Raw genomic sequence first — 27,727 nt, 5'->3', positions numbered from 1 at the left:
CGCTCAGTTGGGGAGCTGAAGGACTCCTTATCTCTGCTCTCTGACCTTATAAACACTCATTATAGCTCAGTTCTTATCTTATTGATAAGAACGTGGCTTAAATAAGTGTTTATCACCTCTCAGTAGTTTAGAGATAAGGGTTATTAGATGATCGCCACAAAGTCAAAGTACCAGTCACTCAGTTAGAAAAACAGTTAACCCTTTGTGCAATCATTAAAAGAAATGCCTCGGAAGGTGTATGTTCACACAGTTTTTGTATGCATAAACTCCAGTAAGTACACTCCGAATACAGCTCCTACTTGTCAACTTATTTTACCCCGTTCCCATTGACTTCAGTGTTGAAAGCAGCCTGACGAATGCTGGAAAGATGTAACGTGCCACTTCTGGAGATTTCTGAAACCAGTTGCGTAAAAAACATGCCCAAGTCGAATTTTTCCAATTGAAATCATTGGGAAGTTGTTGATTGAGTTTTGAATGTGTATTACACACCTATTTTACATGGCGGAATACGTGGTGCTTTCTACCCACGTGACCATAGCCTTATTGCCGGGGGTCTGCACGCAGATTAGCCCCATTCAATGACATGTTGCAAATTAACGTGGATTTCAGGTGAGTGTTAGGACCCGAGCTACTTGAGAAACCTTGGCGCGGTGCTCGGGCTCAGACATGTCCTCCACAGTAGGATATGTTGTCTAATCTCTCAATTTTAACATCAGTTTGAGGGTTTAGGAAGACCGCAGAGTGCACCTGTCTTTGTTAATATTAGGATTTCAAATCCTGCAGAAAAAGCCATATGAATGGCAATGTGTTTTCCCATTGGAAACAACGGGGTGTGGAATTCATGGAAACTTTGCATGAATTTAAGTATGGAATACGTGCCTAAATCCATGTGAAATTTCCATCACGTGTACATACATATCCTTACTGGGACATCAAGGCAACTGAAAAAGGCATTCTACATACATCACATTAATCTGTTCCATGTTACATTTACATGTGTCTTCAATAGAGTGGGGGATGGGCTATAGCAATACCGAGGTCTGAACCTAAAGAAGAAACATCTTACATCAGTTTGTGATGAGTCCTGTCCCATACAATTATTTTCCTCCCAGTATGATCAGTAACCCTGTTGCCCTCACCCAAAATGGCCGCCCGTGCTTCCTTACACTGGGCGACAGCTTATTGCGTCCCCAGCGCTCTCACCAATAGCGATCACAGGTCATATGTCAACCATTAGCCAATGACGAGAACGCTGCCCTGACCTTCAACCAATAGAAACAATCTTGCGCCGGACGCTGATTGGCTGCTGCCTTACTGAGAGTGCGGTGACGTCATGCCTGTGAGAAGCGTCAGTGTGGTGATGCGCGCAAGGTGACGGAGTGCCGGGCAGCATGGAGGAGGAGGACGGCGGCTCGGAGGAGTCAGTGCTGATGAAACAGCACCGCAAGGAGAAGAAGGAGCTGCAGGGTGAGGGGTTATTCCAGAATGTAATGGAGCCGTGCGCCATGGTGTCTGTGGGGGCTTCATACAGACCCACAGATATGTCTGACGGCTCTTTACTCCCAAAGTTCAATGCGGAAGACAATCCAGACGTGTGTAGGAAACCAAGAACAATAATAATAAAAATGGAATTTACAGAATGAAAAAATGATATACAGTAAAATATCGGGGTTTCCCTTCCATAGACTGTTGAGACCCTCTGTAATCCTCAGACGTGCATTCTTCCTTACGTTACTATTCCCCATAATATAACCATTCTAGAGCATCTTTACTTAGGACTCATTGTTCTGTCCCTCTGTTATTCCTCCTGGAATTGACTACTGGGTGTTTCCATTCCCCTTGCCAATAGTAGGGCTGCAGCTAACGATTATTTGAATAATCGATTAGTTGTCGATAATTTAATCGATTAATCGGGAAAAACACCAAAATACAAAACAAAGAGGTTTATATGATTTTACTTGAAAAATTATGTTCAAAGACCATATTAAAACAAATTGTGGATGGCACTGTTATGGAGGGGATCTGTGGATGGCACTGTTATGGAGGGGATCTGTGGATGGCACTGTTATGGAGGGGATCTGTGGATGGCGCTGTTATGGGGAGGGGGATCTGTGGATGGCACTGTTATGGGGAGGGGGATCTGTGGATGGCACTGTTATGGGGAGGGGGATCTGTGGATGGCACTGTTATGGGGAGGGGGATCTGTGGATGGCACTGTTATGGGGAGGGGGGATCTGTGGATGGCACTATATAGCATCTTATGCTATATGTGTCATGCACAGATCCCCCTCCCCATAATAGCCCCGGCCCCGCTGCTCACAGCAGACTATTCTGGCAGTAATTTTTATTCAGCGCATCTTTATTACCTTACAATGAAGCTCAGGTAACAGGCAGAGCGGGCGGCGGCGTAACGTCACTCACTCACGTGACGCACCTGCTCCGCCCACTTTATGAATGAAGGAGGCGGAGCAGGCGCGTCACGTGAGTAAGTGACGTTACGCCGCCGTCCGCTCTGCCTGTTACTGGAGCTTCATTGTAAGGTAAAATAAAGATGCGCTGATTTAAAGTAAACCGCCCGCCCGCATAGCAACGAATCGGCGATTATTCGATAACTGGATTCGTCGACATTGAATCCCGTTATCGAATATTCGTTGCAGCCCTAGCCAATAGGCTACTCTTTCCGTATTTGACAGTGTCAGAATCTGTAGGAATACGTTCTATTGACAAGGTGCATGTTGCCACCAAGCTGTCCCTTTGTTCGTACATTGGCTGGAAGGAACAGCCCAGCGAAGAGATCATAAAAAAAGCTGCTCCAGAGTTATTTCCAGGGGCATCATGAGAGCCGATGTGTGTTCTTTAGAAGGATGGGGAGGAATGTGTATGGGCCGCTTTAGTCACTTCTGGTCATAGCTATGACCGTTTCTGGGTGGCCGACGGTTCGGCAGCCATTACATCCCTTCCGGGGTTGGCCGCCCCAGCAGCAGTTGTGCAGCAGTCCTGGGGCGGTCGATGATATCGAAGGCGTTCCCTCACCTTGCTGCCCTCATTTTTGCTCCCAATTAGTGTTGAGCGAACTTGTGTTTTAAGTTCGGCGTCTAAAGTTCGGGTTATCGTAGAATCGCGTTATGGATTCTAAATTCCGTTATGGTCCGTGGTAGCGGAATCCATAACGAGATTCTTCAATAACCCGAACTTTAGATGCCGAACTTAAAACACAAGTTCGCTCAACACTACTCCCAATCTAATTTAGTGACCTCACAGCCATGAATGCTGATGTCATAGAAAGCTAATAAGAGTAGGAACATGAAGTAAGGACTAGTAAGGGTTAAACCCAGGTGCTCAGGGTATCATTCACGTATCCCCCCCACCAGAATCCTAGGTGTCTGTACAGTCGCTTATCTCGCTCTCTGTTTATACCTTGTAGCCAAGATTCAGAGCATGAAGAACTCTGTGCCCAAGAATGACAAAAAGAAAAGAAAGCAGCTGACGGAAGACGTCGCCAAGATGGAATCGGAACTGGAGGAGCGGCACAAGCAGGAGCTCGCAGAGGTGTCGCAGAAGCAGTGCGCCGAGGTGAGACATCCGGGGGCTGAGGCTTAGCAATGAGCAAACCCGAAACACTGTGTCAAGCGCGTTACTGAATATCACTTTGTGACATTTCCGTAGAAAACACCACTGCCAGAAGCAGAGGTTTGCACCCTGCATTGCTGCGAGGCTCGCCAGTGTTCTGCTGCCCTGTCCATCAGACGCCTTGTTAACCATGCCGGGTCAGGTTTTTGAAATGACCCAGTTGTTTTGCTAGTACCGAGCAGTTCCAGCTCAAGCCGAGCACTCCCCAGGGAGTCCTCATATTTATGGACTCCTAGCGAGAAGAGACCTGGGACCTTATGAATATGAGGACTCCGGTGCTCCCCAAGCGCTGGCGCTGTTCTGTACAGGTCTTAGCCAAACTGCGGGGTCAGTTCAAGTAAATGGACCAGTGTTTTGTTAAGGATGTTTGACACCAGTTTATGCTGCCCTCAGATAGGGTAAAACTGGTGAAAGATTCCTTTAACCCCGTCCACATGCATCATGCTATAAATTGCTGTGGATCTGCAGCACTGCAAATTCCCCCCCACCCACATTTGAACTTGCTGTAAAGAGAGCGTGCTCTCCGTTCCCTTCTATGGGATTTCCTAATGCCCTCGGCTATTTCCCTTACGCCCATGACAGCACCCTTGAGAGACTTCCTTCATCCAGGACAAGAAACAGGAACTTTCGTGGAGACCTCTTAAGGAGGGGCTCTGCCCCTGTACCACCAGTTCCTGTTTCCTGTACTATGGATAGGATGTCTATGTGGAGAGCTAGGATCAGGCTGCAGGAGCACTTGAGGTGCAACATTTATAGGGGTTACCTGGTGCGGCATAAGACTCCACTACGAGACTCCATCCAATCCTTCTGAGTCCTGGATGTGTTCTGTCAGGCCGGTGTTCCTGGGCAGTCCCAGCATAACCAGGAGGTGATGCTGGCATGCTGGATCCTCCTGGCGGTATTCAGGAGGTCCGGGCCTTCTCTCTGCCTTCCTCCCGGCCTGGAGAAAATTTACAGAGGCAGGGAGCGGGCTTAGAGTATTCTCAGTGTGCTCTGCGCGCGAACCGGAAGTTGCGGGGCGCAAATTCTGGTATTTGGAATGCATGTGACTACAGTGAAGGAGCGTTTCAGAAGTAAGGGGAGGGACATCCCCTGCTGCAAGGGCCGCATGGGAACGCCGGCAGGGGCCCGACCTAGGGTATTTAAACCCTTCAGCGCGTGTTCAGAAGAAACCCAGCCAGCCTGCAAGCATCTGTGGATCCCCTTTGGAAAACTCTCTATCCCTGTCTGGTACCATGGAGGAAGAGGGTAGTCAGCGCGCTGATGTCCAGGAGGGTCATGACACCAGACTGTTATTCCTGGTGGGGTAAGGGGGTCAATCCCCACCTTTTTTCTTCCTTCAGAGTCTAATATGGGCTTATTCTCTTATTTTATTTTAGAATATCAAAGAGGGCCCTAGGAAAGCTACCACTAAATCTCAAGGAAGAGAGTGTGCTGTTGCAAGAAAAAACTCGCTTCTTTCTGGTCTAAGTTGCTATGTCGGCATTGTGTGAACAGGGTGGTAGAGTAGGAATCCCCATCACTGCTTCAGAGTATCAAAGATATTGTCAACTCTGAAGTTTCTGATTCAATGAAAATGTTTAAAAAGTGCCTCCCTTCCTCAGCCTCGGGCAAGCAGGGTCACTCTAATATAGTATCTTATTCCGAGTCTTTAGACGAGAATAAGCAAGGAGAAATCCTAGAAGATTCAAACGCTTCCTCAGATGAAGAAACCACGGGTAGACCTTTATTTTCCCCTGAGGATACGGATTCTCTGCTCAAGGCTATTAGAGCCACTATGAAGGTGAATAAATCTACGGAGCAAAAATCTATTCAAGATATAATGTTGGGTGACCTGGGGCACAAAAGATTAAGAGTCTTTCCGATGAACGAATATATAAATTCAGAAAGAGTGTAAAAAACCTGACAAGAAGTTTTTTTTATCCCTAGAAATGTTAAAAGAAAATATCCTTTTGATATGGGCGAGTCCTCCTGGTGGGATAGGCCTCCTAAATTGGACACCCCAATTGCCAAGGTTTCTAAAAGGTCTGCTTTCCCTTTTGAGGACCTCGGTGTCTTGAAAGATCCGATGGATAGACGGGCAGAAGTATACCTTAAAAAAGTATTGGAGGCCTCTACGCAGACATTTAAACCAAATATTGCCACTACCTCTACTGCCAGGTCTTTAAAGTTATGGCTACAAGAGTTAGGCCTCTTTCACACGGGCGTTGCGGGAAAATGTGCGGGTGCGTTACGGGAACACCCGCGATTTTTCCGCGCGAGTGCAAAACATTGTAATGCGTTTTGCACTTGCGTGAGAAAAATCGCGCATGTTTGGTACCCAAACTTCTTCACAGAAGTTCGGGCTTGGGATCGGTGTTCTGTAGATTGTATTATTTTCCCTTATAACATGGTTATAAGAGAAAATAATAGCATTCTGAATACAGACTGCATAGTACAATAGCGCTGGAGGGGTTAAAATAAATAAATAATTTAACTCACCTTAATCCACTTGCTGGCGCTGCCGGCATCTCGTCTGTCTCCTTCTTTGCTGAACAGGACCTGTGGTGAGCATTCATTCCAGGACCTGTGGTGACGTCACTCCGGTCATCACATGACCCATCACATGACCCATCACATGACCCATCACATGACCCATCACATGACCCATCACATGACCCATCACATGACCCATCACATGACCCATCACATGACCCATCACATGACCCATCACATGACCCATCACATGACCCATCACATGACCCATCACATGACCCATCACATGACCCATCACATGACCCATCACATGACCCATCATGGTAAAAGATCATGTGATGACCGGAGTGACGTCACCACAGGTCCTGGAATGAATGCTCACCACAGGTCCTGTTCAGCAAAGAAGGAGACAGACGAGATGCAAGTGGATTAAGGTGAGTTAAAATTTTTTAGATTTTTTTTTTTTAACCCCTCCAGCGCTATTTTACTATGCATTCTGTATTCAGAATGTTATTATTTTCCCTTATAACCATGTTATAAGGGAAAATAATAATGATCGGGTCCCCATCCCGATCGTCTCCTAGCAACCGTGCGTGAAAATCGCACCGCATCCGCACTTGCTTGCGGATGCTTGCGATTTTCACGCAAACCCCATTCACTTCTATGGGTTGCGTGAAAAACGCAGAATATAGAGCATGCTGCGATTTTCACGCAACGCACAAGTGATGCGTGAAAATCACCGCTCATGTGCACAGCCCCATAGAAATGAAAGGGTCGGGATTCAGTGCGGGTGCAATACGTTCACCTACCGCATTGCACCCGCGCGGAAATCTCGCCCGTGTGAACGCAGCCTTAGAATCCCATATCCAGAATAAAACCTCCAGAGACCAGTTGCTAGTGGTGTTTCCTACCATCTTTAAAGCGGGGGACTTAATTTCGGATGCTTCTGTGGATGCATTAAGATTAAATGCCAGGTCAGCAGCTCTATCTAATTCTGCTAGGAGGGCCATCTGGCTTAAGGGGTGGTCTGGTGACACAGATTAAAAAAATAAACTTTGCTCCAATCCGTGCCAGGGAGATTTCCTGTTTGGGTCGGTTTTGGACGACCTTTTAGAAAAGGCCTCTGACAACAAAAAAGGCTTTCCTGTTTCCAGATCCTTTAAAAGACAACAGTTTTTTCGCAGAAACAGAATAATTGGAAAGAAAACAGAGGTAGAAAGGATAAGGGATTCCTCTTTAATACCCAGTCCACTTCAGGGCCCAAGGCTGGTCACCAATGATGGTTACTGTCCCGTGGGGGGAAGACTCTCTCTTTTTTTTTTTCTTGGACTTGGGAAAAAAATCACGACAAGCCCTTGGATTATTGGTATTATAAAAGTTTAGAGTTTATCTCTCCCCCACCGGAAAGATTAAAAATGACAAATCTGGTTCCAAATTCTGTAGGAGATTTAGCACTAAGACAATAATTTGTTTTCCCTTTTAAGACTTGGAGAAGGGGAGGGGTTTTTATTTGTCCCTTTTTCCTGTACCCAAGCCAGACAGATCATTCAGAATGATTATAAACCTGAGCGACTTAAATCAGTACCTCAAATACAAAAAATACTGTGTCATGGCTACCATAGACATAAAAGATACCTATTATCACATCCCAATTCATGCAGATTTTCAAAAATATCTGAGTGCTGTGTCTATGGAAGGCCAAGTCCATCATCTACAAAACAGAGCACTTCCGTTTGGAATATCTCAGGCCCCCAGGCTCTTTACGGAACTGATGGCAGAGGTTATGGCCCACATAAGGGAAAGAGACATTCTGGTTATTCCTTATTTGGACGATCTTCTAGTGGTGGCAGAATCTGAAAACCTTCTAGCCTCTCGTCTTCTAGAAGTAATAGAAATTCTAGCAAAGCTAGGGTGGCAGATAAACTGGGAAAAGTCAAACCTGACCCCTTCCCAAAAATGTGTTTCTAGGACTGATTCTGGATTCTGTGAAGCTACAGTACGTTGCATCCTCCCTCAGCGCAAGATATCCCAAATAAGAGAAAACTTGCCGTCCCTGGTAGCCCCAAAAAATCAAACTATCAGGCAAGGGATGGCAGTATTAGGCAGAATGACCTCCACAATTCCTGCTGTCAGTTGGGCCCTGTTTCTCTCCAGGACCCTTCAATGGAAGATTCTAAAAGAGTGGCAGGGATCATTGTCCCCGTTGGAAGCCCCACTTCCTCTCACCTCTCAGGTGATACAAAATCTGACTCAGGGCCTCCCTTGGGACATACAGGAGCAAATAACCATAATCACAACGGATGCCAGTCTGACCGGGTGGGTGGCCTATTGTCAGTGGGGGCTTCGGCAGGGGGTGTAGAGTTCAACAGAGAGTCAGGATTCCCAGAATATGAAGGAGTTGAGAGCGGTTCTGTTGGCCTTAAGAGAATTCCTACCCAAAATACGAGGAAAGGGAGTATAAATCTTCTCCGACAGCGCCACGGGGGTATCCTACCTAAACAGGCAAGCAGGGACAAGGTCAGAAAATCTTATGTCCTTAGCTACAGACATTTTTTCTCTAATCATTCCTTATGTTCCTTTCATCAAGGCAGTACACGTAAAGGGAACAGGAAACAAGGTGGCGGATTATCTAAACAGAAACCATTTGGATCAGGGAGAATGGTGTTTAAACCAAGAAGTCTTCAGTCAGATACTTCAGCTGTGGGACAAACCTCAAGTAGACCTTTTTGCAACCAGACAGAACAAAAAATGCATCCTATTCTTTTCTCTAAATCCAAAAGATTTTCCGTCAGGGATAGACGCCTTCTCCCTTCCATGGCCGGATCATCTTCCGTATGCCTTTCCCCAGTCGTCTCCATGACACCAAGTCCTGAGATTGACTTCCTTCTGATTGGACAGGAAAAACACAGAGAGGTTAAAACCCCCACCCCCTCCTCACATCACCAGTGTTTTTCCTGTCCCATCAGGATAGGAAGCAGGAGAGGTGCACGGAGCTCGTTTGGGCTCACCTGGAGTTTTTTTTTTTCATCTGGGCCGAGGTCGGATCTGCAGTGCAGCTCTCCCTCCTCCGTTTGGTTAGGCCTGGGCTCGGGCACATAGGTAGTGCCCCTGCGAAGATTCCCTCTGCGGCGGTCCCGGAGGGCTTGATGCAGAGGGAAGGAGGAACACGGCGGATCGGCACTGTGATGTGTCCCTTCCGGCCGGCAGGCGGATGACGTCAGACGCCGGGGGCGGAGCTAAGCGCGCTGACGTCATCAACATGCGCCACAGGTCCTGCAGCATGAGAAGCACATGGAGACACTATAAAAACGCTCAGGACCTGTGTAACGGCGCCCTGCATAGCGCGGCTCACATATTTTGGTGAAGCATCTCTGAAGCGGTCGGGAGTCAAGATGAGCACCCCCCTCACGCCGGGCTCTGGAACCGAGCCTGCATCAAACCCTGGGACAGTGAGTAACCTGTTCTCAGGTACATGCCTTGTATGGTGGGTTCAGTCTGCTCATCCTTTCCTCCCTTACCATTTCAGGGAGAAAAGGATTCGGCTTCTGCAGCCAAAAAAACTAGAAAATGTGGTATTTGCTGCAAAAGATTGTCTAACACTGGATCCAAGCCCCTGTGTAAAGAATGTACTGCCAGTGTCATCAAGTCTGAGTCTTCTAGTCTAATTGAAGACATTAGAAAAGTGGTAAAAGAAGAGGTTCAGCTAGCCTTAACTACCAGAGAACCTACTCCTCCCAAAGTTCCCCCCACTCAGGACGCCCGTAGTGTTAAATCACTTATCCTGGATTCCGACTCTGAGGGGCTGGCGGTCTCAGACTCCGAATCTGTCCAAAAACACCCGGCATCTTCAGATGAAGAGGGCGAATATAAGCGCTTCCTGTTCAATCCTGAAGATATTGATGAACTTATCAGGGCCATCAGGGCCACCATTCAGATGGAGATGCCTAAAACCCCTAGGTCTACCCAGCAAGAAATTTTTGGGGGTCTAGGTGAAAGGAAGAAGGCCGTTTTTCCAGTCCCTGATAGTGTCCAAAAATTAATTAGGTCTGAATGGGAAAAACCGGATAAAGGATCCTTTATCCCAAGAGGAATTAAGAGGCGCTACCCCTTTAGCCAAGAGGACTGTACGGATTGGGAGACCATTCCCAAAGTAGACGCGCCAGTGGCCAAGGTAGCAAAACATACGGCCCTACCGTTTGAAGACTCAGCACAATTGAAAGATCCTCTAGACAGGAAAGCGGAGAGTCTCTTGCGAAAGACCTGGGAGACTACGGCGGCCCTTCTCAAACCGGGCGTTGCCTCCACATGTGTGGCCAGAACACTGAACCTTTGGCTAGACCAGCTAGAGATACATCTGGTCAATAAGACACCACGGGATCAAATTCTAGAGAGCTTGCCTCTATTAAAGATGGCAACCTCCTTTCTAGCAGACGCAGCTGCTGAATCAGTTAAACTGTCCGCCCGTACAGCTGTTCTCTCAAATACAGCGAGAAGGGCACTATGGCTTAAAGCGTGGTCAGGAGATATCACATCTAAAAATAAATTAATCGCACTCCCCTTCCACGGTCAGTACGTTTTCGGAGAAGATCTAGATAAAATCCTAGACAACGCGACAAATAAAAAAAGAGGGTTTCCAGAGGAAAGATATAAACAAAAAAGGCAGCCCTTTCGTGACCGATTTTTTCAACCCGAAAATAAAAAAGATAAAGGGAAGACTGGGAGGTGGAGCTATGCGAAGGGAGGCAGGGGGAGAAGCTTCCTCTTCAACCCAAATCGGGCCGAAGCCTCCTCATCCAACAACAAACAATGACGCCATACCAGTGGGGGGAAGACTCGGCTCCTTTCTAAGATCTTGGGAGCATGTAACAAACAGCCGGTGGATCTTAAGTATTATACAAGAGGGTTATCTGATAGATCTTCTCTCTTCCCCTCCACAGAAATATGTGATCACTACCCTTCCCCCATCTCAAACTGCGACCTTAAAAAACGACATAAAAAACCTATTAACCTTGGACGCCATAGAGCCCGTCCCGAAAAATCAGACAGGACTGGGATTCTATTCCCGCCTCTTCATTATAAAGAAACCAAACGGGAAATCCAGGGTAATTATAAATCTGAAACATCTAAACAAATACGTAAGATATCAAAAATTCAAAATGGAGACCCTGAAGTCAGCAGTGAAACTCTTAAAAAAGGATGCAGTGATGGCCACAATAGATTTAAGCGACGCCTATTATCACGTCCCAATTCACAGGTCATCAAGGGAATTCCTAAGGTTCGCAATAGAATTGGAGGGAAACATTCAGCATTTCCAGTTCAGGTGTCTCCCCTTCGGGATCTCTTCTGCCCCAAGGGTTTTTACCAAAATAATGGCGGAAGCCTTGACAACCTTGAGAGAAAAGGCAATTTGTGTGATCCCCTATCTGGACGACCTACTGGTAGTGGCGGACAACATAGAGACCATGGGAATCCATCTCGGGTTAGTCCTGGATCATCTACAGAGCCTAGGTTGGCTCATCAATTGGAAAAAATCGGATTTAATCCCATCCAAACGGAAAGTTTTTCTGGGCATTACTCTAGACACAGTCTCCCAAAGATCCTTTCTACCACCTCAAAAGATAGTAAAACTTCAGACAGCTTTGAGGAAGTTCAAGAAGGAGAAATTCTGTTCAATAAGACAGGCCATGAAGGTACTAGGGAGTCTGTCCGCTTGCATTCCAGCAGTTGCCTGGGCACAGTTCCATCTAAGACCACTCCAGAAATTCATCTTAGACAAATGGAACAGATCGCAATTAACCCTAGAGAGGAAAATATTCTTAGATGCAGAGACCAAAAAATCACTAACTTGGTGGCTCAGCAATTCGAACCTAGAAAACGGGATTTTCTGGGCACAAGATCTCCCTCTAGTCATCACAACAGATGCCAGCCTCCACGGGTGGGGAGCGGTCGTCCAGGGGAACTCCTACCAGGGAACATGGGGGAATTACGTGAGCCAGCAATCCTCAAATTTCAAGGAGCTGAGGGCAGTGTGGGAAGCACTGAAACACACAAGTCAGCTGGCAAAGGGTCGTCACGTCCTAGTCTACTCGGACAACGCTACAGCCGTGGCCTTTATCCAACACCAGGGAGGCACAAGGCATCGCCCGCTACAGAACCTGGCAAACAAAATCTTTTCCTGGGCAGAAGGCAACATTCAATCTCTTTCAGCGGTTCATTTGAAGGGAGTTTTAAACATTCAGGCCGATTACCTAAGCCGGCACAGACTAGACCCAGGGGAATGGATGTTAGCTCCAGAAGCCTTCCATTTAATCACAAAGAAATGGGGCAGGCCGACGATAGACCTGTTTGCATCCAGGAGAAATCATCAGCTAAACCAGTTCTTCTCCCTCAACCCCAGGGATCATCCTCGGGCAGTAGACGCCCTCAACCAGAGTTGGACAACAAACTTAGTCTACGCCTTCCCCCCATTTCCGCTTATCCCCAGAGTGTTACAGAAGTTCCTAAAAGAAAAGTGTACACTAATCCTGATAACCCCCTTCTGGCCCAAGAGAAGTTGGTTCTCCCTCTTGAAAGCCCTCAGCGTGGAAGCTCCTCTCCTTCTACCTCAAAGGCCGGACCTTCTAAGTCAGGGACCTATTTCTCACCCAGACCTGAAAATACTAAAGTTAACAGCCTGGATTCTGAAGAATCCAACTTATTAAACTTTGGTCTATCAAAAAAAGTAGTGAACACCTTACTCCTTAGCAGGAAACAGAGTACCAACGACAAGTACCAAAAAATATGGAAGAAATTTGCTGATTGGTCTGGGACCTCCTTCAACCAGTTTAGAGCCAACATCTCACTAATCCTGGATTTTCTTCAAGAAGGGCTAGATTTAGGTCTATCCCCCAATACCCTTAGGGTCCAGGTATCGGCTTTAGGAGCACTATATAATACCAAGCTAACGGAACATCCCTGGATATCCAGATTCCTTAAGGCGGCAGATAGGATCAGACCTACAATTAGAAACATGGTGCCACCATGGAACCTTAATACAGTACTAGGGGGTCTAACCTCCGATCCATTCGAACCTCTGGACTCTATCCACATCAGATGGCTTACCATTAAAACGATTTTTCTGGTGGCAATAACCTCAGCCAGAAGGGTCTGTGAGCTGCAGGCCTTGTCCATCCAAGAACCATTCCTTGCAATATTTGAGGACAAATTAATTTTCAAATTAGATCCGACTTTCCTCCCCAAGGTAGTCTCGACCTTCCATAGGTCTCAGGACATTGTTCTCCCCTCGTTCTGTGACGATCCGAAAAACGATCAAGAAATCACTTACCACACATTAGATGTCCGGAGAGCGGTCTTAAAGTACCTGGAAGCTACCAGCCTTTGGAGAAAAGACAAAAATCTGTTTGTCCAATTTTCAGGTCCTAACAAAGGGAAGAAAGCGGCAAAAAGTTCCATCTCCAGATGGATTAAGATGGCAATCTCCGAAGCATATAAAGCTCAGGGAAAAGACGTCCCTGCTTCCCTAAAAGCACATTCTACGAGAGGCATGGCTGCCTCCTGGGCGGAAAAAGCCTCAGCCTCCTTACAACAGATTTGCAGGGCAGCAACATGGAAAAGAGTTCATACTTTCACTAAGCACTACAGACTAGATGTAGCTGCTAATGACGACCTAAGATTTGGACGTAAGGTCCTGTCGGCAGTTGTCCCCCCCTAATTGTATCTTTGATATTGTCTCAGGACTTGGTGTCATGGAGACGACTGGGGAAAAGAGTATTACACTCACCGGTAATCCGGTTTCCTGGAAGTCTCCATGACACCACATATATCCCACCCTTTTTTTCTGCTATTAGCTATTATCCTTTCATCCTGGGGTTCTTCGTTAAAATACACTGGTGATGTGAGGAGGGGGTGGGGGTTTTAACCTCTCTGTGTTTTTCCTGTCCAATCAGAAGGAAGTCAATCTCAGGACTTGGTGTCATGGAGACTTCCAGGAAACCGGATTACCGGTGAGTGTAATACTCTTTTCCTCCTCTAAGACTTCTTATGAGGGTATTACAAAAGCTGAGGCAGGAACAGACGAGACTCATTTTAATCACCCCTTTCTGACCAAGGAGAATGTGGTTCACTTGGTTGAGGAAGCTATCTCTTGCAGATCCCTGGATTCTTCCGGACAGGCAGGATCTGTTGTTTCAGGGTCCTGTCTTCCATCCGGAAGTGAGAAATCTTCATCTAACAGCCTGGTATGTGAAGGGAAAATCCTAGAGCGTAGGGGTCTTTCTAAGGAAGTTATATCTACCCTTTTATCACGTAGGAAAGAAGTAATCTCTACTATTTACCTCAGAGTATGGAAGACTTTATTTTTCTAAAGTCCCGGTAGATCCCTTGAGTTCTTCTCCTATGTCCAAAATTTTTTTTTTTTTTTTTTTTTTACTAAAGGGTATTAATAAGAACCTAAGACTTAGCACCCTTAAAGTTCAAGTTTCTGCCCTTAGTGCTTTCTTTGATTTCCCTATTGCCAACCATCCGTGGATTAGGAGGTTCTTTAAAGTGGTTAGTAGGATTAAGCCTGTGATCAGATGTTCCGTATCCCCCCCGTGGGATCTTAATCTAGTTTTGTCTAGACTGATGGAGTCTCCTTTCGAACCTCTGCAGGATTTATCTATTAAGCAGTTTTGAAAGACAAAGTTTTTTCTGGTCTCAATCCCCAAAGAACGAGAAAGAGAGGAGTCTCCATTGTCTAGACGTTAAAAGATGCCTGGCTGAATATCTGAAAGTCACTGGTCAATGGAGGAAATCCTCTAGACTTTTTTGTACAGTTTGGTGGAAGAAACAAAGGTAATAAAGTTTCTTCTAGAACTCTATCCAGATGGATAATGGGGGCTATCGCTTTAGTCTATTCCTCAGCGGGGGTAACTCCCCCTTGGGATTTGGTGCTCCATCAACCAGATCCATTTCTACTTCTTGGGCAGAGAGGGCTGATGCATCTCTAGAACAAATTTTTAGGGCTGCTACCTGGAAGCCTCTGTGTACTTATTTTCGTCACTGCAGGCTAGATTTAGACTCCAAGTACTGTTTATCTTTCGGCAGAAAGATCCTGCAGGCAGTAGTACGTCTCTCCCTTCCCCCCCCCCCCCCCCCCCCCCCCAAGTTGGTTACTATTCTAGAATTTTCTCAAGGGTGCTGTCATGGGCTCATGGAAAAATGATTACCGGTAAGTGCAATCCTCAATCCCCCCCCGACGCTGGTTGTTTTTACCTGGGGGGCGGTGAGATGTAGCAGCGGCCATGCCGGCATGAGAAGCGACACAGGGAGCGAGGTAAGTACAACCTCTGTGAGGGGCCCGGGCATATTGGGAGGCGTTACAGATCTTGGATAACCCCTTTAATAATATGCCATTAGAGATGAAGAATTATATATGAATATTGTTACATCTCTGGGAGTAAGAGCGTTCATTGTTTTGGATAGAGATGTGGTGTGAATATATGTGTATCAGGTGAACAAGCAGACATATGATCTTTGTTCTTGTCATCTCAGGTGAGCAGCATTGATAATGGAGTCACCAGTTTAGATATTGGAAACGAAGTCCCCATTCAGCAGACACGCATGACTAAAGCACAGAAGAGGAGGGTGAGATGATGTCTGTATATAGTCTTGTCTGTAGTTTCTTTCCTATGGCTTGTGTGTGATGCTGGAGGTAAATATCAGCTTGTCCACTGTATGTGAGGGGTGATGTGTTTGGTTCAGTTATCAGATTTGGTCCTAGATTTAAAGGGGTTGTCCGGGTTCAGAGCTGAACCCGGACATACCTCCATTTTCACCCAGGCAGCCCCCCTGACTTGAGCATTGGAGCAGTTCATGCTCCGATGCTCTCCTTTGCCCTGCACTAAATCGTGCAGGGCAAAGGCATTTTCAAGAGTTCTGCTGACGTACCGGGCTCTCCATGGGGCTGCCAGGAAACCCGGGGACGTCACCGGCACGGATGGGCGGGCTTTAGCGCTGCCCTAGCCAGTAAAACGTCTAGGGCAGCGCTAAAGCTCGCCCATCAGAGCCAGTGACGTCACCGAACACACTGCCGGGCGGAAGCTTCCGCCCGGCAGTGTGTTATTGTAAACAAAAGAGCCCTTGCCCTGCGCGATCTATTGTAGGGCAAGGGAGCTCATCGTAGCACAAGATGCTCCGATGCCAACATCAGGGGGGCTGCCTGGGTGAAAATAAGGGTATGTCCGGGTTCAGCTCTGAACCGAGTCTGTCACCTAATCTGAGCGATTTTAGACCGCTCAGATCAGGTTATAGACCCTTTGACCCTCATTACAATGGTACCTTTCTCTTCTGTGTCCCTCGTCAAGACTTCTGCAAGTGCCCAGGGGCGGAATTACTGCCGCAAGTGCCCCGACCCCTCGGCGTTGTGCCCACCGAGTTGGCCTGCACCTGCGCACTGCTCTGCCCATTATGGGCAGAGGAACAGCTTTTCATATTGCGCATGCGCCGGCCAACTAAAGACAGCTGCGCTGAAATTTGCCGACCCGCTTTCCTCTGGTGCCGCTCGTGACTTCCGCTGGCTGGAGGCATGAGGAGGAGGTAATAATAGGAAAGAAGGGTGGGCCAGAGGGCTGAAAGAGGTGTGTTTTTTCTGGGCATATCGCCAAGGGGCCTGGGCACTTGCGGCAGTAACGACGCCCCTGGGCACTTGCAGAAGCTTATTTGCATACGTTTAAAAAATGTCTTTTTCATGATCTCGACGAGGGACACAGAAAAGAAAGCTACCATTGTAATGAGGGTCAAAGAGTCTATAACCTGATCTGAGCTGTCTAAAACGCTCAGATTAGGTGACAGACTCCCGTTAAAGAGGACCTGTCACCGTTCTTGACGTGTGTTTAAATAACTGCTTGCATTCTCCATGTAATAACAATTCTGGAACATCTGTTCTTAGGACACCATTCCTTTTATTATTCCTACTAGAAGTTTTGAATTTCCAGTAGTTTGCAGTGAAGGTCCAGATGTGTGTTCTCCGTTGGAGGTGTGTCTCTGCACAGTCTGCCACTGATTACCACCCAGTTGGACCTTTATTGCAGACTTCTGGCAATTAATTTGTAACAGCAGGAATAATAAAGGGAATGGCACAATATAGAGTCTTCAGAACAGATGTTCCAGGACTTTTCCAATGGGAAGGGGGTTCATGTAGCATATGAAAGAAGACCAGAATTTTCTTAAAAATGCAATATCTCTTGTCGTTCAAAGGTTATCAACACAGAAAGTTGCAACAACAACCGGGAACGTTCCCTGTGATGCATAGCTATTTGACGTGTTCAATATGTTGTCCCTGGTGCTGAACACAGAACTTTGAAGTTTTGAACTTTCTGTGTTGATAACTTTTGAACCACAAGAGATATTGCAAATCTGATTGCAATCGATTTCTGATTTTTTTTTTCTTTGATATGCTACATGACCCCCTTCCCATTGGAAAACTTTGCCCTTTAACCAAGATGATGGTCATGTTCCTAAAATATAGGCCCGTCACCCATTACTTGCTGGGGTATTCATATTTTTTCATTTTCCCTTTCGTTTCTGAAATAAAAGGGTGCCCTGAGACTTTTGACTCACCCTGTACATTTATTCTCAATGATTACAGGAGAAAAAGGCCACCCTAGAAAAGGAGAGGGATGAGCGCATTGCGGAGGCTGAAATAGAGAACCTGAGTGGAGCCCGGCACCTGGAAAGTCAGAAACTCGCCCAGATTTTGTCTCAGAGACAGCTGCAGATCAAACAGATCCCATCAGACGGCCACTGCATGTACAGAGCCATTGAACACCAGCTGAAGGAACACAACGATAACGTCACCCTGACAAGTCTCAGACGCCAAACTGCAGACTACATGCAGAGTCACACCGACGACTTCCTCCCATTTTTAACAAATTCAGCCACAGGGGAAATGTACACTCCAGGTGAGATTTAGGTAAATGTAGAGGTTTGGGGAGAAGCTGCCATTATAACGCAACATTTAAAGCGGTTGGGCAGCGGGTAGCCTCATGATGACCTAGCCTCAAGATAGGTCATCCGTAACTAATCAGACTTCCAGGACCCCCACCGATCAGCTATTTGAGGAGGAGGCGGCAATCAGTTATTGATGACCTATCATAAAGGTAGGTCATCCATTTGTACCTGCTGTAGAACCCCATTAATGAGGAAATAGGCTAAATAGCCTTCTGATGTTAATAGATACATGTAAGAAGATCACTTTGGTGAACGCCGTGATCTTGACACTGATTTCCATTAGTGAAGGGCTCAATGCACCCCTCCAGCTCATTTGGATACTGCTCAGAGTATTCTGTTATTTAAAATTGAACACAAACTTAAGCAAATTCTCATTTATTTTAATGATTATTTCCATTGATTCTTTTTCATTTCGGCAGTACTAGGTCATTGGAAATTCAAAGAAGCACTCCCACAAAAAAAAAAAAAATTCTCTGACCTGTTAGAAAGGTAGATGATATAAACTGTGGTGAAAGTAAGTTTCTTAGCAGAGACTGTATTTGTGAGTTATCCCCTCCCTTCTGATGCTCAGCTATCCTGAGGAAAGGTCATCAATATAATAAAGCAGACAACCCCTTTAAGAGAGCCTCTCTTGACAGGTCTGTTTTCAGTAAATACTTGTATGTCCTATGAAATAACAATTCTGGAGTGTCTTGTATTAGACTGAGCTGTTCCTTTTGACTATTTATGAATATATTGACAACTGTGTATTACCGTATGTTTTGTATATTTCCGCTGTCTGCACTGATTGAGTAGTGGAAGACCGTGTAGGTAGCGCTCATTTGTCAATGTATTCATACATTTCTAGAAGGATTAATAGAGGAGCAACACAGAGTTAAAGGGGTTCTGCACTTTCATTTAACTGATGATCTATCCTCTGGATAGATCATCAGCTTCTGATCGGCGGGGGTCCGACACCCAGGACCCCCGCCGATCAGCTGTTTGAGAAGGCAGCTGCGCTCCAGTAGCGCCGCGGCCTTCTCACTGTTTACCGCTGGGCCGCCGGCCCACTGACGTCACGACTAGTATCAACTAGCGTGGGCGGGGCTAAGCTCCATTCAAGTGAACAGAGCTTAGCCCCGCCCACGCTAGTTGATACTAGTCGTGACGTCACTGGGCCGGTGGTAAACAGTAAGAAGGCCGCGGCACCACTGGAGCGCCACTGCCTTCTCAAACAGCTGATCGGCAGGGGTCCCACCAATCAGAAGCTGATGATCTATCCAGAGGATAGATCATCAGTTAAATGAAAGTGCAGAACCCCTTTAAGAGAAAACAGGTACCAGTATTTTTTTCGTGGGGAATACAAGGATTTACTAAAAAAGACGAGCCTGGAGAGATGACTGGTATATTTAAAGTGTATCTGTCACCTCTACATGAGCATATTACAGAGAGAGAACCACTGTCATGTGAAAAAGCTGCTTATTATATGGACAGGTCCACGCTCCTATGTAAGGACAGCATAATTGCTTGTCAATTTAACCCATATTGCACAAAATATATTGTACCATTTAGCTAATTGGAGAGATGAAAGAATACAGCGGGTTCATAGTTCTGAATCTGCTGTATTAATAAGGGGAGCGCTGAAACCTGTCTGTATGGATTTTCTTACTATTATTCCAGGGATGCATATTGATGGTCCAGCTCTGGGATACAGTGTCCGTTTGTGATCAGTGGGGGCTCAATTTCCAGGACCCCTGTGATGAGCAGAACAAAGGGGCCAGAGTGCAGGCTGTATGTATGGTTATATGTCTGTGCCTGTTACCGCAGCAGCTTCATTGGCCTCTTCATTGTGCTGATTATTGGCTTTCATTGCAGTGTCGCCTCCAAAGTCAGTGTCAGAGTAAGCATACCACTATGTGGGGTAGGTCCCCTAAAATATGACCGTACCATTCTTGTGAAAATCCAGTCCTTTTACTTTCACTGCACTGTGGGCAGTGCCGCTCTGTTTCATGCACCAACATCTTCCCCCCCCGGTAATGCCGTCCGGAAGTTCCCCCTCTTGTCTTATGGACGGTACCTGATATTTCAGAGCCGGTAGTAATGACGAAGGGGGAGTCAGGTGCACCGAACGGAGCAGCCCCACCCTTTGCGCGCTGAGAGCGGGTTTTTAAAAAAAAGACATGGGGGAGTCGAGATTTATCAAAGACTGGCATTTTGAAGTCTCCTGCACTGCTGGAGGATGGGACTAATATGTGACAAGGCACAGGCTTCATAAACTCAGGCTATCTTTTCGCCAGAGCAGGCGTAGATTTCTACCTTCCTCGGCACCTCAAAACCGGCACAAATATGGCGAACCCACTGACCCCGCTTACCGCTCTTACCACACACCACTTTTCTGAAAGTGGCAAGGGCAATGTAACAATACATTTGTCTCAAGCAGTGTTTAAAAAGTCGCACGCATGAGAATTGCGACTTTTTTATTTTACACAAACCAACACGGAAATGATAAATCTTTAGTGTGAAACCACCATAACTAGCAGAAATTGACACTTTGGCGATTTCCCCCCCAACTGTACCAGTTCCCCATCAGAATTAGTACTTTTTCCTCTACTAGAAGCAATGTGCCAGCTGCTTGTGAGCTGAGCTGATGATAAGGTGTGAATGGCATATGGTAAAAAGTGTGTAATGGGCTAGTTTCACACAGATGTTTTTTGGTGGGTGCCCCGGCCTGTTTATGGAAAACTTCATAGATCCTATAAGGCTGCGAGTTTGGGTCAGTAGGACTGTGGTTGGGCTGGAGCACTTGGACCCAATAATACGCTTGTGTGACACTGGCCTCTATTTGATGGGATGCAATGACTGTATATTACTACAATAGTTTCATGTGCTACACAGATGAATTTCAGAAGTATTGCACTGAAGTGGCAAACACACCAGCTTGGGGAGGTCAGTTAGAGGTAAGTAATGTGGACTCTAGACCGCCTTTATCATGATTGAACTGATACCTTTTACGGGTCCATTCACACGTCCGTGAATGAATTGCGGAACAGGTGCGGACCCATTCATAGTTCCATTCCGCGCCCTTATAAAAAAGATGGAGCGTGTCCTATTCTTGTCCGTGAATAATACAGGATAAGCAGCACTACAGATTCCAACAATATCTACCATTAATAGGAAAGGTGGTGCTCGCGGGTAGAGATCCTGGCTGGGGGTCCCGACATGTACCAAAAATATGTAGAAATCCGCAGCACTCTTCCGTTTGTGAAAAAAGTCCAGTCTTTTATTTAAATCAGCAGCATAGTGACAGCGACATTTCGACCATCTCTGGTCGTTATCAAGCTTGATGGAGATGGTCGAAGCGTCGCTCTCACTATGCTGCTGATTTAAATAAAAGGCTGGACTTTTTTCACAAACGGAAGAGTTCTGCGGATTTCTACATATTTTTGGTACTATTCTTGTCCGTGGCATTTCTATCCTAGTGCCGGCCATCTGCGTTCCGCAAAATGCAAAAAACACTTGCAGATGTATGAATGGACCCTAACATAAACGTCTTTGTAGTTCCGCATCAGGAGTAATCAGTATGGCATCCATATTACTGATGGGCTTTCATCAGTGGAGGAACGGAACAGACCTGGCGCCATCCCTCTGTAGTGCGGATGCGCTGATGACATATTGAAACCTCTGTATTTTGAACTTTCTGTCTACATTGTCTGTCAGCCAGGCAGACAAAAGAAGTGCATGCTACGTTTTTTATATGTCTGTATTTTACATACCCATGTGAGGAGCCCTATAGATTAACCCGTAATTTTTTTTCTGGTGTACACCAGTAATCACAACTGATTCTATAAATCTATTGTATAGGTTATGGTTGCAACTATATGATCTTTATTAAAAAATATACGCCACTTTTTGGCGTATTTAAGGCGCAGATTTTGTCTCAAAGATGTTAAAATCTGAACCTTTTTCCCCTGTGTACTCCACTTACTCCTTTTTTTTTTTTCTGCCATTTCCAAGAATAGGGGGCATGGCGGGTGCGAGCCAGGAGGCCCGTCTGAGTCATCATTTTCTATGCCTTTTTGTACGCCAGCAAGGGAGCAAGTCACGCGGCCTCAAGTAAAGCGCCTAAGTTATAACTTGGGCGCATTAAGTGGCAGCAGACATGGACCAAGACCGACGTCTGAGTCGCCGGTCTTAGTAAATGTCCCACTATGTGTATATTATTTAAAGTGTACCTTTACTTTAGCAGTACTTCTGATATGTCATAGTTGAAGGTTTTCATTAATGGGGTCAGAGTGCTGAGACCGCCACCGATTGCTAGAATGAAGATAAACAAGCACGTACCCAGAACGCTGTCTCTCCTCACTGCAGAAGATGGACTGACAGGCGCATAGACTTTCTATTGAGCCCGGCCTTGGCGAGGAGTGCTTTTTTTCTTTTGTGATCGGTGAGGGGTCTCGGCACTGAGACCCCCACCGATTAAAAATTTTATATGTCGCTATGACATATCAAAAGTTTTCTTATAGTACAGTTGCACTTTAATGTTTTGGGGCATACTTAATAAAGTTTATGGTAAAAATTAATGTTATACATTAATTTTTTTACATACTTTTTTAGTATTTATTTTGTTCAGTTTTTAGTATTTATTTTCTTTTTTTCTCTCCTTGAATCCTGTGGGAAGGTAATTTAGAATTTTATTAGTATATACACATTCAAGTACATTAGCTTGTGTACGACTAGCAGACAGTTATTAGTTTACTGTAAGTATGCCTAAGGGTCCATTCAGAAGTCCGTAGGGTTTTGCACATCGCCGGCACTATATAGAGGATTCCTATTCTTGTCCGCAGCCACGGACTGGAAGTTCGGTGCCGCGGACCGGAAATGCCCGCATCTTTTCCGTCCCCATTGAAAACGAATGGGTCCGCACCCGTTCTGCATAATTGCGGAACGGATCCGGACCCATCATGCGGATGTCTGAATGGACACTTAACAACAGGAAATACAGTTAGCCGTTCCTATATCTTTTGTCTGCTAAAGAATACTATAAATGACTGATAGAGATTTATTTCAGCTTTTGTCATCTCATTTTAAAGCTTCGGGCCCTGTCGCACATACTGCAGACTCCTATAGAGGTCATCCAGGCAGACGCCTCGCCGATTATCATCGGTGAAGAATATACAAACAAGCCGGTAACTATTGTGTGAGTATTTTAAGTCATTGTGTTCATCTTTTAGCTTTTCTTACATGACTATATTCCAGCTAGTATTGTTTTTATAGGGGCTGGCTTCTGTCCAACTCCATAAGTTCTGAAACCTTTTTCGGGGGTTGTTCCGTCTGGACAATAGGGTATGCCATAACTGTCCGATAGATACAGATCGCTCCTGTCTCAAGGATAGGGCCGCGCCATGAATGGGGAGGACGCTGCACATATTCTGCTTTTATGCTCTTTTTCTGAATTTCTAGAAATAGTCGTCCTCTCCATTCCCAGCAGGACCTCGTTCTTGAGGTAAATGTCCAGATGGCACAGTCCCTTTAATACCATGTGTAATCAAGTTCTGCTTCTCCAGCTCAGTGTGCCACACATGTTGTTGAAGGAGGGGGTATGGAAACAGAAGCTGTTATGTCATTGGCACTTCTGTATGTCCGCATAAGCAGGGAGCACGTAATATAGCTGGCCCCCATTATTACCACTTCAGTTGGTTACGTGCTCCCTTGTCCAGCAACTCGACTACACTGCTAGTTGCTTGTTGGCCACGTTATTTTATTAAACCCACACGCATTTAGCTATCCTAGCGTTTCCCTTTTAAAGGCCATGTACACTTTTGGGGGCAATTTTTTTATTTATTATTATTATTGCACTGTACTGATTTTGAGCTAAAAATTATTTTTATTAAAAATATGGCTTCCTTTTTTCTGTACAGAGCTGAGATGCTCTAGTAGCACCCTTTTGGATTTTCTTTCTTTACCATCAGTAGGGGAGCTGACGGACTCCTTATCTCTGACCTTATAAACACTGGTTATAGCTCAGTATAGCTGCTGCTAAGAATGTGGCTTAAATAAGTAGTTTAGAGATAAGGGTTATTAGACGACACAAAGTGACAGTACCAGTCACACAGTTAGAAAAACAGTTAATCCTTTGTGACAGAACAGCTGAATATTTTTAATTAAAGGCCTATTGAAAAAAAGATTTTTAGCCACAAATGAATAACATGCAATTATAAAAGAAAATCGTTTCCGAAGGCGTACATAGCCTTTAAGGCGGACTTTTTGGTTAATGGTTGTAATGTGAGTATGGGCAAAATAATAGACACATTTATTGTGATTTTTTTCCCCCTCCAGATATATGCGCCATGCTTATGGACTGGGAGAGCATTATAACTCCGTAGAGCCCCTAATGGTAGCTCCTGCAGACTAGTCTCCTCAACCACCATAATGAAACATTTTTCCCATGTTGAAGAACCTACCATACTGTATATCTCCTATATACAGAAGAGGCACCAGTTGTGTGGTATGAGAAGGCGGCCACGGCACCTCCTGAGTGTTAAGCAGAAAAAGAATATTAATCATGTAACATAGATTTCATTGGTGCAGGATTTGGGTGGTTGGCTCCTGACCACAGGAATTATGGATTGAAAAACATGCAGTTGTCAGACTGGCATAATGAACACACCGATATAAAAGATGGCGTTCATTCTACAAGACGAAGACGTCAAACTCCTCAGTCCACCAGTTTTAACAGTGATGTGTTTACGAAGGACGCAATTGATAATCTTGGTCGTCCCTAAAGAATAAATTATTTTTTTTCTTCTATATATATATGTGTCAGCCTCTTATTGTGGATGATAAAACTAGGGATCGACCGATATTGATTTTTTAGGGCCGATACCGATAATTTGTGAACTTTCAGGCCGATAGCCGATAATTTATACCGATATTCTGGGAATTTTCATTTTTGAGAAAAAATAAATTTCCTACACAAATCCGCTGAAAATTAATATGTTTATTGTTAAAGTGTATTTATTTATTTTTTGTAAATCTTTTTCATTTATAGGAGCTCACATGGAGCTGAACATGGCAGCCAGGGCTTCAATAGCGTCCTGGCTGCCATGGTAACCGATCGGAGCCCCAGGATTACACTGCTGGGGCTCCGATCGGAGGAGGAGGGGATCCTGTGGCCACTGCCACCAATGATTAATACTGGGTGGGGGGGGGCGCATTGTGCCACCAATGTTTTTACTATTGGGATGGGGTGGGGGGCACACTGCGCCACCAATGATTAATACTGGGGGGCTTGGGGGGGGGGGGGCCACCAATGAAGATAAGTCTCTCATTCATTCATATACAGGAGGCGGGAGCTGGCTGCAGAATCACATAGCCGGCTCCCGACCTCTATGAGCGGTAGCTGCGATCCGCGGCACCTGAGGGGTTAACTACCGCGGACCGCAGCTACCGCTCATAGAGGTCGGGAGCCGGCTATGTGATTCTGCAGCCAGCTCCCGCCTCCTGTATATGAATTAATGAAAGACTTATCTTCATTGGTGGCGCAGTGGCCACAGCCCCTCCCCTCCTCTTGTCTTCTCTCCTCTCATTGGCGGTAGCACAGGGGGAGGAGACACTGCTTCCTTCTCCCCTGTGCTGCTGAGGGAACACGGAGAGCGCTGAGAGCAGCGCGCTCTGTGTTCCCAATACGTTATCGGTATATCGGCAAAATAATGCCAATACCGATAACGTTCAAAATCCTGAATATCGGCCGATAATATCGGTAAAACCGATAATCGGTAGATCCCTTGATAAAAGGGTGAATGGAGATTTGCACTGCACACAGGGCTATTCCAGAGGTGACGTACACAAGCCACCCTCCATATTGTGGTGATTATTAGCAATGAGGCAAATAGAGATGGAATAACAGTAATTACTCATTCTATGTACTTGATCTGCCTATGGTGTATGAAGAAGCCTTATATTGCTCTTAAAGGGGTTGACCCACAAAAAGCATTGCTCATCTATTCACAAGATGATTAGGGGTCTGACGGCTAGGACCCCTGCCAGTCACTAGAATGGGGGACCAAACCTCTGTTCTAGAGGACATGTGTGCCTTGTTGAGGAATTGGACATAGGCTAAATCACGCCTAATGTGTGGACCGGAAGTTCGTTTTTCTATTCATTCCTATGAGGCTGACGTTGAGGCTCTTATAGGAATAAATAGGGAAGCTGACTTCCTTCCACACGTAAGACGCTGTGTCCGTCACATGATACAACTGAGGCCCGGAAGGGAATGGGTAAGGGAAGATTACCTTCTCTACAATATCCCCCTCAAGACAGCTCATTTTTGTTTTTGCATTTCCGTTTTTTTCCTCCCCATATTCCAAGAGCCATAACTTTCTTTAGTTTTCCATATTTTTGTGGGACAAGTTGCCACATGCTTTCGGTGGGTGACTTGATGGGCTACATAGACAAACCAGTCCTATAAAAGGACCTTAGCTCCACTCTTCCGTAGACCACACCAGCTAAATAGAAACAAAAACCATTATTGAGAGGCTAATTATGTGCTGCTGTGTGGACAACCGGAAAGAGGAATTGTGTAAGTAAATTCTACTTTTCCATTATACCCCATGACAGCACCTGTGAGAAACCATCCCCCAACCGGAGAGGAAGCAGGAACTTCCAAGATCGTTGAAAAGGATCTCCCTCCCAAGTTTCCTGTCCATAGGACAGAGTTTGGAACTCGCCAGGAGTTTAATGGGACTGTAGGAACTCCTGTCTTGGGTTGGCTGATGTGGAGGTTACCTGTCCTCACTAGGAGCTGCTGTTTAGTCCGGAGTTCCTCTCTTGCCCACGGATGATGTCTGGGAAGTCTCCTCATTCTACCCTTCTGCTGCAGCCTGGTAATGCAAGGGAACTAAGAGCAATATTGTGTGCACTGAGTCAGTCTATATCTCAGATTTCAGAAAGACGTGTAAAGATTTTATACAATGCAACAGCAGTAGCTTTTGTTAATAGACGGGGCCGGGCGGGGGGGGGGGGGGGGGGAACAAGATCTGTGGCTCTCATGACAATTACCCTAGGAATCCTAAATGTGGTAGAGGGGGTCTGCCTCTGCCTGTCAGAGGTCCATCTAAAGTGGGTCAGAGAATATTTGTGCAGACTTCCTAAGCCGTCGCACAATCAGCAGGGGGACTTGTGCTTAAATCATGATCAATTAGATAAAGGGTCTGTGGGAGACTCCCCCACTAGATCTCTTTGCTACCTCAGAGAACAGAAAGTGCAAAAAGTTCTTCTCCATGAAACCCAGATGGGAATAGATCTCAATCTTGGGAGAGGGTCTGTGTTATGCCTTCCCTCCAATATGCCTCCTGCCTAGAGTTATCCAGAAACTGAGAAAGGAAAAGGCGGGCGGATTCTCATTGCCCCATATTGGCCAAGAAGGTTCTGGTTGAGGATGCTGTCCCCTGGGTTCTGCTAGAGATTAAAGATTTATTATATAGGGGTCCTCTTATCCGTCCAAAGGTAGAAAAGCTGCATCTGATGGCTTGGATATTGAGAGGAGATTCTTAAGATCCTAGAGGTCATTCTGCCCAGGTTGTTGGCACCCTTTAGGCTAGCAGGCTTTTCTCAGATTTGCAAACACAGAAGTAGATATTTCTCTCCCTCCAAACAT

The 27,727-nt window shown here is 45.8% G+C and overlaps 2 protein-coding genes across 3 annotated transcripts; both read left to right on the top strand.

Moving 5' to 3' along the window:
- Positions 1-1,326: 1,326 nt before the first annotated feature.
- OTUD6B (OTU deubiquitinase 6B) lies at positions 1,327-24,879 on the top strand. Of its 2 annotated transcripts, none has more exons than XM_040432612.1 (7): positions 1,327-1,467; positions 3,425-3,573; positions 15,637-15,729; positions 17,732-18,044; positions 20,968-21,029; positions 23,163-23,258; positions 24,409-24,879. In XM_040432612.1, exons 1-7 carry the CDS (start codon positions 1,392-1,394, stop codon positions 24,445-24,447), a joined length of 828 nt encoding a protein of 275 aa, XP_040288546.1. In that variant the 5' UTR covers positions 1,327-1,391; the 3' UTR covers positions 24,448-24,879. The 2 variants fall into 2 exon arrangements, with proteins under 2 accessions (XP_040288546.1, XP_040288545.1); XM_040432611.1 differs by having other exon boundaries at positions 23,163-23,269.
- Positions 9,129-12,065, top strand: LOC121001513 (lamina-associated polypeptide 2, isoforms alpha/zeta-like). Its single transcript, XM_040432610.1, has 2 exons — positions 9,129-9,554; positions 9,632-12,065. The coding sequence occupies exons 1-2, from the start codon at positions 9,498-9,500 to the stop codon at positions 10,913-10,915; spliced, it is 1,341 nt and encodes a 446-aa protein (XP_040288544.1). The 5' UTR covers positions 9,129-9,497; the 3' UTR covers positions 10,916-12,065.
- Positions 24,880-27,727: the final 2,848 nt, after the last annotated feature.

Source organism: Bufo bufo, chromosome 5, assembly GCF_905171765.1.
Source record: "Bufo bufo chromosome 5, aBufBuf1.1, whole genome shotgun sequence".
Taxonomy (NCBI): domain Eukaryota; kingdom Metazoa; phylum Chordata; class Amphibia; order Anura; family Bufonidae; genus Bufo; species Bufo bufo.
This window is presented reverse-complemented; position numbering and strand designations above follow the sequence as displayed.

Bases quoted from the DNA above. Each gene is read 5' to 3' on its own strand.
- OTUD6B (XM_040432611.1), top strand. From the start codon at position 1,392: ATGGAGGAGGAGGACGGCGGCTCGGAGGAGTCAGTGCTGATGAAACAG. The intron at 3,574-15,636 runs GTGAGACATCCG...TTGTCATCTCAG, and splicing joins CGCAGAAGCAGTGCGCCGAG to GTGAGCAGCATTGATAATGG. The intron at 21,030-23,162 runs GTAAGTAATGTG...CTCATTTTAAAG, and splicing joins CTTGGGGAGGTCAGTTAGAG to CTTCGGGCCCTGTCGCACAT.
- LOC121001513 (XM_040432610.1), top strand. From the start codon at position 9,498: ATGAGCACCCCCCTCACGCCGGGCTCTGGAACCGAGCCTGCATCAAAC. The intron at 9,555-9,631 runs GTGAGTAACCTG...TTACCATTTCAG, and splicing joins CTGCATCAAACCCTGGGACA to GGAGAAAAGGATTCGGCTTC.